Below are 15,436 nucleotides of genomic sequence, written 5' to 3'. Positions count from 1 at the left end.
AAATAGCAAGTGGTCCAAATTTAAAAGGTTTAAAAAAAAAACAAACCATTATCTTAACCGTCTGAATTTTCTTGGTCCAGTTATACTTCGTCAACAGCCGGGTCAATGATTTAGATGGTCTGATTTCCACGATACCACGTCATGTATAAATTCCAAGAGTCCCCATCATTTTTGAATACACGGACAGTAATCCTCTTCCTCTGCCATACCTGTTCTATCGTGCGGTATAAAACAATGATATATGAGGTTCTCCGTAATTTATGTGTTTTATTCATTTTGTTCACCTATTTTTAGAGATTATTTTAAGACATGAAACCAAAATAAAGTATGTTCAAATTTTAATTGGACTATATCATGAGAAAACAGTGGTGATTAAACGTACACGATTAAAAGCTTCCTAAAGTCCATTGTAATATTTATTTCCCATCCAACTCTCACACGGATATTGGTCAAAACTTTGGTGGGCTCAAGAAATTTTTAACGGTGGGTGTTCAATAACTGTTGTTTTCTTAGGTGTTGGTTTACACGAGGTTTGGATATATCTCGGTTTTTGTCTTATTTTTTTTGCCTCATGCCCTAAGAATAAAATAGATGGACGGAAACAAATACACCATGATGCGGCTTACATAGCACTGTCCAGTAGCTAAACTAGCGACAAGGCGACAATCGTCAGTAGGCAATCCGCCTGCGATTAGGTGAGGCAGGGGTAACATTTCAGTGGGTGAGACCTTAACCGTGTGGCCCATATGGATGTATGAGATGAATATCCACGCTGTCCATCCGTTTTTTTCAAGTCATTTTAGAGCATAGTCCTAAAATATAGGAAGATCCGAATCTTAAGTGACCACACCACAAGAAAATAGTGGTGATTGAAAGCCCACCATTGAAGACTTCCTAGGGCCCACTGTAATTTTTATTTTCCATCCCATCTGTTGATAAGGTCACAAAGGCCTGGTTAAAGGTAAAAACAAATATCAGCTTGATCTAAAAATTTTGTGGCCCTAGGATAGACGGCGTGGATATGCAACACATACGTAGAGGTGGACCGTACTGTTACCCCTTCCCCGCCTAATCCGCGCCCTAATGACTCTCAACAAAACGATCAGCAGGCCGGAAATGATCTCAGACATAAGGACAAACAGGTTCAAGTTCGAGGAGTTATTCACGGGCCTTTGGGCCCACGAGCAATCCAGACCATTGATCTGTTGTCTCCAACCTTAGATGAATTATAACCCAAAAATCTCCGTGAAAAAACAATCTTGCACATCTTGATTTGGCCTATAAATAGACGGCCAAGAAGCAAGATACAACAACAGTCTACATCCAACCGAAAAGGACCCGATATTGGTCGATAGGGTATTCGAACATGGTATAAATTTTTGGGCCACAGTCTAGGTATGGCCGTAAGATACAGATCAATGGTCTGGATTACCTAACAATGTCCCCGAATTAAAGAACCCGCGTATACTGTCGAAACACGAATGTCGAGTATCGCATGTTCCATGCTTCTTACAATCCTACAAGCGTCTCTACTCTAACCTTAACGTACAAGTCAATGTTTTAGGATAAAAATGATTTTTAAATAAAATCTAATCCGTTAATCGTTTTTTAAACATAAATTTCTAATTATATACGAAAAATAATTTAATTAAAAAACTTAGATGGGACACAACAGAGGGAAAATTTACGATTATGATGTCCACCATTAAAAGACTTCCAGATTGTGAGAGGGCCTAATTTGTTCTTTATATTATATCTCATGCATTCATAAGATGAATCCGAGTATAATATATGGAATAAAAGATATTTAGGTTATTCAAGAACTCAGGTTGGCCACATGTGTGATTTAGTGTGTGTAGCGACGATTTTACAAGATGTAGTTCATCTGTATTTTGGATTAATAAATTTTTTTTTTTTGGTGATAAGGAGAATACAAGGTTCCACCCATGATGGACAGATTGGATTTAATTAAAACATCATTGTGTCCTGCACACGAGGATTTGTACTTTCAGCCTATCCTAGAAACGTCTTGTCTCTGATCCAATCTCCCTCAGGAGCGGATTGCCTGTGACCCTGGGCACAGAGAGTTCCACACGGATGTCCGTGATGTAGAAAATCCATTCTGTCCATCTGTATTTAAAGGACACAATAGGACATGAGTATAAAAATTAGGAATATCCAAAACTCAAGTGGGCCGCACCAACAAAACAGTGGGAAAGCAATGTCCACCGTTGAAACCTCATGGATCTAACCATGATTTTTATATACCATCCAAACCTTTCATAGAATTATTAACATTCAGATAAACTATAGCAACAAATATAATCCTGATATAAAACTTCCATCACTTCCAGGTGTTCAATACCCACTGTTTCGGATGGTATGGCCGATGTAAGTTTGGAAAATAACTGATTATTATAATTTTGTCCTATTTTGGTCTTTCAAAACAGATGGACGGAGTGGATTTGTCACGGACATCTATATGGGCCCCACACTGCCGCTGGCACGGAGATATCTCCGTGCTCGGGTCACGCGCAGTACGCCGCCCTCAGTGGCAATCCAGTAGCTTCATAGAGAGCGGATGGCGTGAACTAAACCTGCATCTCTCAAGCCGACTCCCGATAGGAATTGATGCAACAGCGGAATCAGCTCTCTCCCCCTCTCTCTCTCTCTCTCAGCGCCAGCTGCTCTAGAAAAAGCTTGGAAGCTTAGGTAGAGAGAAAGAGAGTCTGGTAGAATCTCTCTCTCCTTCGCTTTCAGTTAAAGAGAGAAGCTTGGAGGAAATGACGACACTACCCTTCAACGTCTCAGCAGTAGAGCCGACTGCCACCTTCGACTGGTGGCACGAGATCAACGAATCGACTAAGTGGCAGGACGGGATCTTCTTCTTCCTCTGCGCCGCCTACGCCCTCGTCTCGTCCGTCGCTCTGGTTCGTCTCCTCTCTCTCTCTCTCTCAATCTAATTTTGTATTTGGATTTTCTTTCCTGCTTCTTGTAATTGGTTTGATTGAATTTAGGGTTTTGATGTTTGTTCTCCGGCTTGAATTTCCTTTCTTTTTCTTTTTGCTGTTTCTGTGACTTTCGGCTGTAAGTCACTTACATGCAAAACTACCAGGAAGCTTCACGGGGCTGGAGGTGAGAAGTCACTCCTCTGTCAAGTGACTTACATTTGAATTTCCTCCCCAAACACTACCTGAAAGTCACTTCCCAATTACAGAACTTTTACAGTCATCCAAACCAAAATTGATTTTCAAGTTAAGGTCTAATCAGGAAGTTTCTATTTTGGACTTGAGTAATAATTTATTGTTACACTTATGGGTGCTGATATGTGGCATATTACATTTTGATTGTTATCGTTACGGATTGAGTGACACAATTACACGAGCGAATCGGGGTGAGAAATATGGAACTTGATGGTCCACACTTAAATCAATTACATTCAGGAAGACAAGGCAATTCACCTCCCTAATCCGATGGCAGAGATGGTCGGCTGACTTCACAGTCCGGTCAAATACAAGTGGAGCTGTTGACAGTCCGGTCCTATACAAGTGGATGGACCCCACTCTATTTGTCTCATCTCTTCTTTCTCTCACCTCCTTTTCCTTCTAGTGATATAGGAAGTGCAGATGCTGCCGCAGGGGGGGGGGGGGGGGTGGGTTTGCAGCCCGAAGTGGAGAACCCTTAGTAAGGTCTGGTGAGCAGTAAGCGCTAAGGAGAGTGGAGAGGGTGAGAGTGAAGGAGAGACATATGGATGAGCGACAAAGGGGGTATATATAAAGGGAGAGGCCACTGCCTCTTTCCCTCTACTCCTTCCGTTCTCCACACGTGTAGGGGTGGGCGACCCCCTCTTGGGTTTTCCACCTGTTCCTATGTATCCCACTCAACCCTATAGTGGGGAACATTTATTTATTTATTTTTCACTCTGCCTTAAAAATGTTGACCGGCATTGCATATGTGGAGTAAGAAGCAGAGAGATGAAGCCAACTGGGATTCCAATGTTTCTACACATAGGTGTTTGTATAGTGGTATATCCAAGGAGCCTTATTCTAACTAAAGGGTAATAAATCTTGAGTAGCAATCCTGATTCGAAGAATCACTCTGACTACATTCCTCCCTTATCTTCTATTCAAGTTGGAAACATCATGCATCGTCATTCTGATATAGAGTCGGAGCACGTATTCCCACATTGCATGTGCAGTTTGATGAGGACAAAGGATTAAGGGAATGTGAGAAGCCACTGAACTGAGGATCCAACTAATAATGTGGGCATCATCAGGGTTTTAAGTTTTTTAGGGTTTTCATGCCCTTCGAATTACATTCCTTCTTAGAGCCATCAACAATTTCCCCATATGGTTTTTCCTTGTACAAAAATTCCAAAGTGGAATTCCCAAAGGAAGTAGGTTCTTCCATCCAATCTGATATGGAGACTTATAACTATTGAGTGAAGCTATTATTACCATTGTTCAATGTATTGACGATTATGGCCAATATCATTGATATCGCATGGTATCGATATGAAACATGGGATGTATACTAACTATTCCCTCACATCAATGATATTATCACGATATTATTGATAACGTGATGTATCAATATCACGTGTATGGATTGATACTTGTGATCTTTATAAAGTCGCATTGTATCGATGGATACTTGCAGTATTTTGCAAGTATCGAGTGACAACAAAGTATATTGCTAGAATTTGAGGGAAAAAAAAAGGCCTTTTTTGGGCAAGATTTTTGGGAGAAATTGTTTGTACCTATGTTTTTGGGAACACAATTTGAGTTGTTTTGCATCAAAACAAGATTTTGGAGGAGAAATCGAATCAGCCTTTTTTTGGACAAGATTTTCCGGGAGAAATTGTTTGTACCTATGTTTTCGGGAGCACAACTTTGAGTTGTTTTGCATCAAAACTAGATTTTGGTGGAGAAATTATGTTTCAAGAGTGGATTTGAGCCGCAACCCAAAGGGGAGAAAATTTTGATTTTGCTGGTCTAATGTCGTCTTTTTCAATAGATTAGGAAGAAAACAAGTATAAATCCAAATCTAAGCATGATTTTCACACATTGACATGGATTTGAAGCAACAAATTTTGATTTTGATTGTGGAAAATGATGGAAATTAGAGAAATTCAAATTTCTTCCATTTTCAACCTTTTGCAATTTAAGTGTGGAGTTACATTGTTTTCTCAATATCCATTGATGGGCATACTAGTGCAGTTTGGTGATGATGAGCACCAGGGAGATGTTAAGCAATACACGATCTAGTATCATCAGTGCACGAGTTGGGCATAATACTGAAGTTGTGGAGGAACTATATTATTGTAAAGCTAATAGGGATGGGGATGATAACCTTGAGCTGCCTCGTAACTTGATGCGGGTTAGGTCTTAGTTCGTGGTTGTATTGCTTGAGTTTTATAGAATGAATTTGCTCGACCACGATGAATAATCCGCCCGCCCTCCTTTCTTTCATTGGACCACTTCCTGGGATGCCCCTATTGATTCAATGATCAAGGGTCCTGGGAGGAAACTTCAGAAAGAAATCCTATAGGTTGGGTTGGTCTGGTTGTCCCCCTAGCAATGGCCGGTTGGGCCCTGGTTCAATCTTGTTAATTCCACCCAGACATGGCTCAATAGAAGGGTAAGGTAACATGTTCTTAAAACAAAACCATCAGTGCAATTCTTGTATTTGTATGAGTTTTGAATGATTTGAAACCATTTTGGGTATAATTGCATCACTTCTATATGACAATGAATAATGGTTATTATTTCATTTTATTTGTAAGTGTTTTGAGTTCTAATGTGTATAATGTGTCTTTTAGCATCTCCTAAAGTTTCATTGAAAAATTCCACAATTTTCCCAAATCCTAAAGTTTCCCTAGTGTTTTCTTCAGACCGTGATACATGTGATATTTCTTGATGTTTACCTAATGTTTATGTATCTGAAGCGTTCGATACTAGGTCTAATACCGATACATATTTATTATTATAAGAAATTAGACTAGGATTGGTGTAGACATTGGATAATGTAGACGCCTCAGAATCACTCCAAAGAAAAGTGGACCTTTAGACTATAAACATCCCAAAAAAGGACTCAGATTATCATCTGATTCAACAAAATAGGTTAAACAGAATAGACCCAGGCATAAAAAACACAGAAGAAACAATCCTCAAGGGAGAGCATGTTAGATCCGACCTTGTTGACATATGAAGGACCAAAAGGCAGAGTTTATGGGGTTTCAGTATTAGAATCTTAACAGATCACCATCATCATTTTCATCATTATCTAAGCCCTATCCCAACTAATTGGGGAGAATCTTAACATATCCTTATTGTTGAAAATAGAGAATAATCTTTTACCTAAGCAGGGGCATTTTTACACTAGGCTCGAATGGGGTGGCTTGTGGGATGTGGTAGCACACTCGGGGTGGGCGGCTCGGGCCTCACCCGTGTGAGGTGGAACCCAGTGATGTGGGGCCAGGGGGGGTCGGCCAAGGACCAAACCCATGGGATGTGGGGCTTGGGCTATGAGATAAAGGGATTGATTTGATATGCCCTATCAGTTTGAGCTTTTACAGCAAGTGGTTAGTTGTCATGCATCAAAGTGGTATTAGAGCAGGAGGTCTCGTGTTTGAGACTCCTCATCGGTGGTGATTAATGCAGGGGCATTTTCACACCGGTCTCGAGTGGGGTGGCCTGCGGGATGCAGGGGCACACTCACCCATGTGATGTTGGGGCCTACGACAGGGGTTCAGCCGAGGACCTAACCCATGGGATATGGGGCCTAGGCTATGAGATATAGGGATTGATTCGCCACGCTCTATCATTTTGAGCTTTTAGAGCAAGTGGTTAGTTGTCTTGTGTTATTACAAATGGTTGAAATCATCTTCTACATAAAATGATTTTTTGAAATGAAACAACAAGGATTCAATTTTTCTGAACTATTTTTTGTTGAACAAATGCATAAAGATGATCAGGAATCATCTAATAAAACAAGACTTCTTTTGAGTAAATTTTCAAAAATGCCAAACATATAGTGTCTTAGTTGCCCCACCCAATGCACAGTCTTGCCCAAGAGTAGAAAAAGGAGAGAAAAAAACGCTGATGCCAGATCTGAAAAACTCTGATTCCAAAAATGAAGATTTCTACAGAAGAGAATCATGATATTTTAACAAAATTGATCTGTCATGGTTTTCGTTAGTTGATAGCTGATTGGTGGGGTGGCTTTAAAGTGGAAGGTTTTGTTGGATACAGGTTATGCTCAAAACTCAGACTTTTGAAGGATAAAATCAAACAGTGGAAACAAGAGGAACTATTTAAAAGACAAATGGAAACGGACTTGATCCTGTTTGAGCTGTAAAAGATAGATGTTGGTATTTAAGATGGTTTGATGTCTTCGAAAATTTTATCCAATAGAATTCAGTTGATTCAATCTTTGTCAGCTAGGGCCCCTTGAAAACGAAATTTCCTGGGAACAAAAATCCCATGCGAAATGGATCAAGAAGGGTGACAAAAACACAAAATTCTTTCACAGTATTGCCACTATGCACGCTAGAAATAACAAAATTAGCAACATAGTTGTAAACGAGGTCCGTATTGAAGATAAAGATCTTATAGTGGAAGTGGCAATAGCGCACTTCAGCACCCTTCTCAAGAGTGACATTTGGGACAGGCCTCGGTTGGACAACCTTCAGATGGATACAGCTACGGGTGAAGATGCCTTTGCTCTTGAATCTCCTTTTAGTGTGGAAGAAGTGAGAATGGCGGTCGACTCTTTAGGGGGAGACGAAGCCCCCGGGCCTGACGGTTTTCCTATTCCGTTTTTTCAATTCTTCTGGGATGTGATCCAAGACGATCTTATGGCCTTCTTAATGAATTTCACAAGAGAGGTAGACTCTCCAAAGGGCTTGGGGCCTCCTTTATAGCTCTAATTTCTAAATTTCCGGGTGTGGCAACTTTCAAGGACTACAGACCAATTAGCTTACTTGGGGGTCCCTACAAAATATTGGCTAAAATATTGACTTCTCGATTGACAAAGGTTATAGGGAAGATAATTTCAGGCAACCAATCACATTCATCCTGGGTAGGCAGATTACCGACTGTGCTCTCATAGCTAATGAATGCCTGGATTCCAGCCATAGGCTCGGTTCGAAATATATCTTATGTAAGGTAGATATTGAGAAAGCCTACGATCATGTGGATTGGGGGTTTTTGCAATACATGTTGAAGCGAATGGGCTTTGGTGATAAATGGAGAGGATGGATAGTTGAGTGTATCAGATCGGCTCACTTCTCTAGTCTCCTTAACGGATCCCCGAAATGCTTCTTCATAAGCTCGAGAGGTTTGCGCCAAGGGGACCCATTATTCCCGTTCCTTTTTCTCATTGTTGGGGAGGCCCTATCCAGAATGTTGCATAAAGGGCAAGAATCAGGTATCTGAAGCGGAATCAGAATTAAAGGTATGTCTTCCCCAATATCGCATACTCAGTTCGCAGATGATACTTTGGTCTTTAGCGAAGCAAGCTAGGAGAAGGTTGACAATTTGCGTATTGCGATCCGGTGTTTTGAGGCAGTTTCAGGGCTGATAGTAAATCTGGCGAAGTCTAAGTTGTTTGGGGTGAATATGGACAAAGGGGAGATTAGCAGTTGGGCGAATTCTCTTGATTGTTCGGCGATGTCTCTTCCTTCTTCCTTTGTTGGCCTCCCGCTGTGTATCGACTTGCCTCTAAAGGCTTCATGGGATAAATAGGTTTGAGAAGTATCTGATTAAATGGAAATGTCGTTTTTTATCGCTAGGAGGTCGCCTCACTCTCATCAAGGTGGCTCTCTCTAATCTTACTTTGTACTTCATGTCCTTATTCAAATGTCCGTCTTCAGTTTTGGCTACTCTCGAAAAGATGAAACGGGACTTTCTATGGCACGGTAAGGAGGAGAAAAAGAAAATTCATCTTGTTGATTGGAAAATGGTTTGCAAGCAATTCCATCAAGGCGGAGTAGGAGTAAAAGATCTAAAGCTTATGAATCGGGCTCTTCTAGGCAAGTGGATCTGGAGGCTAGGCACAAAAGACAGGAGTCTTTGGAATTAGATCATCAAAAGCAAATATGGAAGATCAGAGGGTGGTTGGTGGATAAAAGACTCATCCCGCTATAGGGCCTCGGCCCTCTGGAAGGGAATTCTTAAAATGAAAAAGGAGGTTCTCAAAGGTATCGGCTTTGAGTTAGGTAAGGGCGACAATATCCGTTTTTGGGGAAGATAGATCAGTGGGTGATGTGCCTTTGAAAGATAAATTTCCGAACATATTTCTTCTCGCCCCAAATCAAACCGTTTTGTTGCTGATTGTTATACTGTTTCAGTGGAGAAAATAGAATGGAATGTGGAGTGTAGGAGAAATCTTCAAGACTGGGAGATTTAGGAGTATGTTGATCGTCTTGATTACATCTATAAATCTTCGCCAAACCACTTATCTGAAGACAGTTTGATTTGGATGATGGACAAATCCAGCAAATTTTCGATTAAATCATTCTACAATCAGTTAGATAGTTTGGTCCCTTGTGAAGATTTCATGTTAAAACATATCTAGAAGTATTCGGCCCGTCCCAAGATAGTTGCTTTTGGTTGGTTGATTGGTAAGAAGAAGATTCTGACGGTGGACAACTTGAGGAAAAGGAGGATGTTCTTAATTAACATATGTCTTTGCTGCATGAAGAATGAAGAATCGGTCGATCATCTTCTGGTTCATTGTCCTTTCATTGCATCGATTTGGTTTGAATTTTGCACTCGTTTCAACATCAGTTGGTGCCTTCCTGATTCAGCGGGTAATCTTTTCAAGGCTTGGCATGGGGTCAGCATAGGCAAGCATATGTTCCGTTTGTGGAGAATGGCAATCTCGCAGTTTGGTGGTCAGTTTGGGAAGAAAGAAACAGGAGATGCTTCAGGGATATCTCTAATTCTGTTCACGCTGTTGCCTCTTAAGGCTAAGCGTTTAATTTTAGAGTGGGCTGTTCATGTAGATTTTCTGAGGGGTTATGACCTGTTGAGAAGTGGAGCCACATCTAGGGCCGCGCCCGACCGGTCGTGGGACCTGCCCGACCGGTCGTGGCCCCCTGCTCGACCAGTCGTGGATTGGCTCGACTCAAAGTCCAGTGAGCATTAGTTTTTGGTTCCGAGGTGCTCAACCGGTCGTGGCCCATTCACAACTGGTCGTAGGCTTCGCTCTACCGGTCATGCAGGCTGCACGACCAGTCGTAGTTACGCAGATTCGTTTCCGAATCTAATGCGGACTGCGGATTTTGGTGTCGCCTTTCGCAAGGGTGCGAAAGGGAAGTTGCCTAAACTATAAATAGGTGTTCCTAGGGCTATTCTAGCGTTAAGGTGAATATTGGGAAATATTTTTAAGGTGTAGGCAAAGGATTTTCTATGTTCTTCCAAGGGAGAGGTTAGTATATTACCTTGTAATCTTTGGTCTTTATAGTGGAAGTTTGCATCCGTGGTTTTTTACCCTAGTTTGGGATTTTTCCACGTATATCTTGTCTTGTGGTTTGTTTGGATTGCTTTGATCTGTTTCTAGTTTATATTTCTTCTTGTTTATTGTTTGTGGGTGAGGCCTGAGATTGGATCTAGGCTCACTGTGTTGTTGGTGTGCTGCGCAACAACTGGTATCAAAGCTATTGGTTTTAGTTCTATTAGGAGCGATGACAGAAGAAGGGAAAACTAGAATTGAGAAGTTTAATGGTTCAAACTTTGCCCTCTAGAAGATGCAGATGGAGGATTATCTGTATCAGAAGGACCTCTATATTCCTCTAGGAGGAAAAGAGAAGAAATCGGAAAAGATAACAGATGATTAATGGTTTTTACTGGATAGAAAGGCTTTAGGAACGATCTGACTCTCTTTGTCTAAGAGCGTTACCTTTAATATATCAAAGGTGAAAACTACAAAAGAATTAATGGAAGCCCTAGCCACCATGTATGAAAAACCCTTTGCATCCAACAAGGTTCATCTTATGAAACAGCTATTCAACATGAAGATGTCAGATGGTCGGAGCGTGGCTGAACATCTAAACAAGTTCAATACAGTCACGAGCCAGTTGGAATTCGTTGGCATTGTTTTTGAGGATGAGGTCAGGGCGTTATTGATCTTATCCAGTTTGCCAGATAGTTGGGATGGTTTGGTAATTGCTATGAGCAATTCTTCAGGGTCGGCAAAGCTGAAATTTGATGATGTGGCCGGTCTAATTCTCAGCGAAGAATCTAGAAAAAAGGCATCAGGAGTTTCAGGGGATTCAGGGAATGCTCTAAACGTTGAAGGAAGAGAAAGATCGCTGAACAAAGAAGACAATAAACACGGGCGTTCTAAGTCAAGGAAGAAGTCCAAGGGACCGAAAGACAAAGACGGATGTTGGCATTGCGGCAAGAAGGGGTATATGAAACGTGATTGCAGGGCGCTCAAGAAATAAGAAGGAAGCTCTCAAGGCGGGAAGGATTCAGTGAATCTATTTGAGGAGAGTGACACAGAGGCGTTGATCTTGTCTCTTGATGCGAGGAATGAGTCTTGGGTTATAGACTCGGGTGCTTCGTTTCATGCCACCTCATGTAAGGAAATTCTGCGTGATTATGTGTCAGGTGACTTTGGGAGAGTGTACCTGGGTAATGATGAGCCATGCAATATTGTTGGAAAGGGAGACGTTCATATGAATCAGAAAGACGGAACGACGTTGAAATTAAAGGATGTCAGACATGTACCGAGTTTGAGAAGGAATTTGATCTCAATGGGGGTAGTTGACCGATACCGGTTATGTGACGACATTCACCAGTGATTCCTGAAAGATCACAAAAGGTGCCTTGGTGATATCTCGAGGCAAAAAGGAAGGTACTTTGTACGTGACTTTAGGATCGTATAGTTCACTCGCAGTCGCATCAACTGGAGTGAATGGGCAGTTATGGCATCAAAGGTTGGGACATATGAGTGAGAAAGGGATGAAAGTGCTATTGTCAAAAGGGAAGCTACCAGGGCTGAAGTCTATTGGCTTGGAATACTGCGAGGACTGCGTGTATGGCAATCAGAAAAGGGTAAGTTTCAAGAAGACGGGACGTGCTCCAAAGATGCATCTGTTGGAGCTTGTACACACTGATGTGTGGGGACTGGCACAAGTATTATCTCTTGTGGCTCACGTTATTTTGTTTCTTTTATTGATGATGCTAGTAGAAAACTGTGGGTTTATTTCTTAAAGCATAAATCTGATGTATTTGATGTATTTAAGAAGTGGAAAGTTATGGTAGAAAACGAGACAGGTAAAACAGTAAAATGTCTCAAATCTGATAATAGAAGAGAGTACTGTGATAAGAGGTTTGATGAGTATTGTACAACAAATGAAATCAAACATCAGAAAACGATTCCAGGGACACCGTAACAGAATGGTGTGGCTGAGCGCATTAATAGGACTATCCTTGAGCGCACCAGGAGCATGAGGTTACATGCAGGGTTGCCTAAGACCTTGTGGGCAGATGCTGTGAATACCGCCGCATATCTCATCAATAGAAATCCCTCAGCACCATTGGATGGTGGGCTACCAGAAGAAACGTGGACTGGAAAAGAAGTGTACCTTTCACATCTCAGAGTGTTCGGTTGCACTTCATATGTTCACATTGATGTAGAGCACAAAAACAAGCTGGATGTGAAATTCAAGAGGTGCACGTTTATAGGCTACGGGCAGCATGATTTTGGCTACAGGTTTTGGGATGCAGAAAACAGGAAAATCATCAGAAGCAAGGATGTAGTCTTCAATGAAAAAGTGATGCATAAGGACAGTGTGTAGAAAAATAAGGCCGAGAAAAAGGAATTCGTAGGGACGAAAGAGTTACTGGACATGGGTGTTACAGCGCCACAGGATGATCATGCACAGGAGAATTATGAGGCAGAGCCGCATACACCGGTTGTGAAGAGGTCTACTCGAGAGAGGAGACCGATGGTCCGATACTCACATTCCCTACATTATCTACTGCTGATAGATAATGGTGACCCAGAGTGTTTTAAAGAGGCATTACAGTCGGATACACGGGTTAAGTGGGAGCAGGCCATGGATGATGAGATGGACTCTCTTGAGTCTAATCTTACATGGGAGCTAGTTACTCTACCCAAGGGTAAGAAAGCTCTTCATAACAAGTGGGTTTACAGACTGAAGGAGGAGCACGATGGTTCGAAACGGTACAAGGCTAGATTGGTTGTAAAAGGTTTTCAACAAAAGACAGGTATTGATTTCACTGAAATATTTTCACCTGTGGTGAAAATGTCTACGATTCGTATGGTCTTGAGTATAGTGGCTACAGAGGACTTACATCTAGAGCAGCTAGATGTTAAGACAGCCTTTCTTCATGGGAACCTTGAAGAAGAGATATATGCATCAGCCGACAGGATACGTGGCACTAGGAAAGGAGAACAAGGTATGCAGACTGAAGAAGAGTTTATATGGCCTGAAGCAGGCCCCGAGGCAGTGGTACAAGAAGTTCGACAGTTTCATGTCGGGAAACGGTTTCAAGAGATGTCATGTAGACCACTGTTGTTACTTGAAGAAGTTTGATACGTCGTACATCATCCTTCTTCTGTACATTGATGATATGCTTGTGGCCGGTTCAAGCATGAAGGACATCTCAGATCTCAAAAGACAACTGTCTAGAGAATTTGCCATGAAGGATTTAGGAGCTGCAAAACAAATCCTAGGCATGAGGATAAAGCGTGACAGAGAAAACAAGAAATTAGTTCTGTCACAGGCAGAGTACATAACCAAGGTACTTGATCGATTCAATATGGGAGGTGCTAAGCCGGTTAGCACTCCATTAGCCAACCACTTCAAGCTATCTAAGGAGCAAGGGGCAAAGACGCATGAGGAACGGGACTACATGGCTAAAATCCCATATGCGTTAGCTATTGGGAGTCTCATGTATGCTATGATGAGCACGAGGCCAGACATTGCTCAAGCAGTGGGAGTTGTTAGCAGGTTCATGAATAACCCCGAGAAGGAACATTGGGAAGCTGTGAAGTGGATTCTTAGATACCTTTTAGGTACTAAGGATTTAGGGCTGTGCTATGGTGGATCGAAAGTCAAGCTACAAGGATACGTGGATTCAGATTTGGCAGGAGATATCGACAGCAGAAGAAGTACTACAGGTTATGCCTTTACTCTGGGTAGTGCTGCAGTCAGTTGGGTCTCTCAGTTACAGAAGATAGTATCTATTAGTACGACGGAAGCAGAATATATTGCGGCTACAGAAGCATGCAAGGAGATGGTGTGTATGCAAGGTTTCATGGAAGAGTTGGGTAAGAAGCAAGCAGATTGCAAGCTGTACAGTGACAGTCAGAGTGCAATACACTTGGCTAAGAATTCAGCCTTTCATTCAAGGACCAAGCATATTGCCATCAGATATCACTTCATACGTTCGTTACTGGAAGATGGATCGATTGCTCTGGAGAAGATTCATACAAGTGAGAATCCTGCGGATATGCTAACCAAGGTGGTCACACGGGAGAAGCTGAAGCTCTGTTTAGCTTTGATTGGTCTTCAGGCTTGAAGATAGGGAGGTGGTGCACTCCGGATGAAGAAGACGAGGTTTATGGCGATGTGTCTCGGGAGATTGTTGAGAATTGGAGCCACATCTAGGGCCGCGCACGACCGGTTGTGGGACCTGCTCGACCGGTCGTGGCCCCTTGCTCGACCAGTCGTGGACTGGCTCGACTCAAAGTCCAGCGAGCATTAGTTTTTGGTCCGAGGTGCTCGACCGGTCATGGCCCATTCACGACCGGTCGTAGGGTTCGCTCGAAGCTGCCGTAGTTACGCAGATTCGTTTCCGAATCCGATGCGGACTGCGGATTTTGGTATCGCCTTTCGCAAGGGTGCGAAAGGGAAGTTGCCTAAACTATAAATAGGTGTTCCTAGGGCTATTCTAGCGTTAAGGTGAATATTGAGAAATATTTCTAAGGTGTGGGCAAGGGATTTTCTATGTTCTTCCAAGGGAGAGGTTAGTATATTACCTTGTAATCTTTGTTCTTCATAGTGGAAGTTTGCATCCGTGGTTTTTTACCCTAGTTTGGGATTTTTCCATGTATATCTTGTCTTGTGGTTTGTTTGGATTGCTTTGATCTGTTTCTAGTTTATATTTCTTCCTGTTTATCGTTTGTGGGTGAGGCCTGAGATTGGATCTAGGCTCACTGCGTTGTTGGTGTGCTGCGCAACATGACCTTCTTTAGTGTTGTCTGCATTATCAGCAAACTAAACTATTCTCTTCCTTGTTTTTCTTTTTGGTTTAATACAATTATCATGATCTTTCAAAAAAAAAAAAGCGATGACTTATAGAAGATAGTCCTGAGACTATGATAGAAGCAATTAGATGCTATGAACAGCTGCTGAATTTGAATCTGAATCCTAGGATCAGCCATGCTTAAGAAC

At 41.9% G+C, this 15,436-nt stretch overlaps 1 protein-coding gene across 3 annotated transcripts in view; it reads left to right on the top strand.

Annotated features, from left to right (window-relative positions):
• The first annotated feature begins 2,636 nt into the window (after positions 1–2,636).
• The window catches only part of LOC131221331 (tobamovirus multiplication protein 1-like), a 72,284-nt gene continuing 59,484 nt past the window's right edge, over positions 2,637–15,436 (top strand). The window contains exon 1 of one of the 3 annotated variants that reach the window (XM_058216549.1): positions 2,637–2,930. In XM_058216549.1, the coding sequence (XP_058072532.1) occupies positions 2,784–2,930 (147 nt within the window). In that variant the 5' untranslated portion in view covers positions 2,637–2,783. The remainder of the gene's footprint in view (positions 2,931–15,436) is intronic. The other 2 variants (XM_058216547.1, XM_058216548.1) reach the window with 2 other exon arrangements.

Source organism: Magnolia sinica, chromosome 12, assembly GCF_029962835.1.
Source record: "Magnolia sinica isolate HGM2019 chromosome 12, MsV1, whole genome shotgun sequence".
In the NCBI taxonomy this organism is placed as follows: Eukaryota; Viridiplantae; Streptophyta; class Magnoliopsida; order Magnoliales; family Magnoliaceae; genus Magnolia; species Magnolia sinica.
Note: the sequence above shows the minus strand (reverse complement) of the source record. Positions and strands in the feature narration are given on the sequence as shown.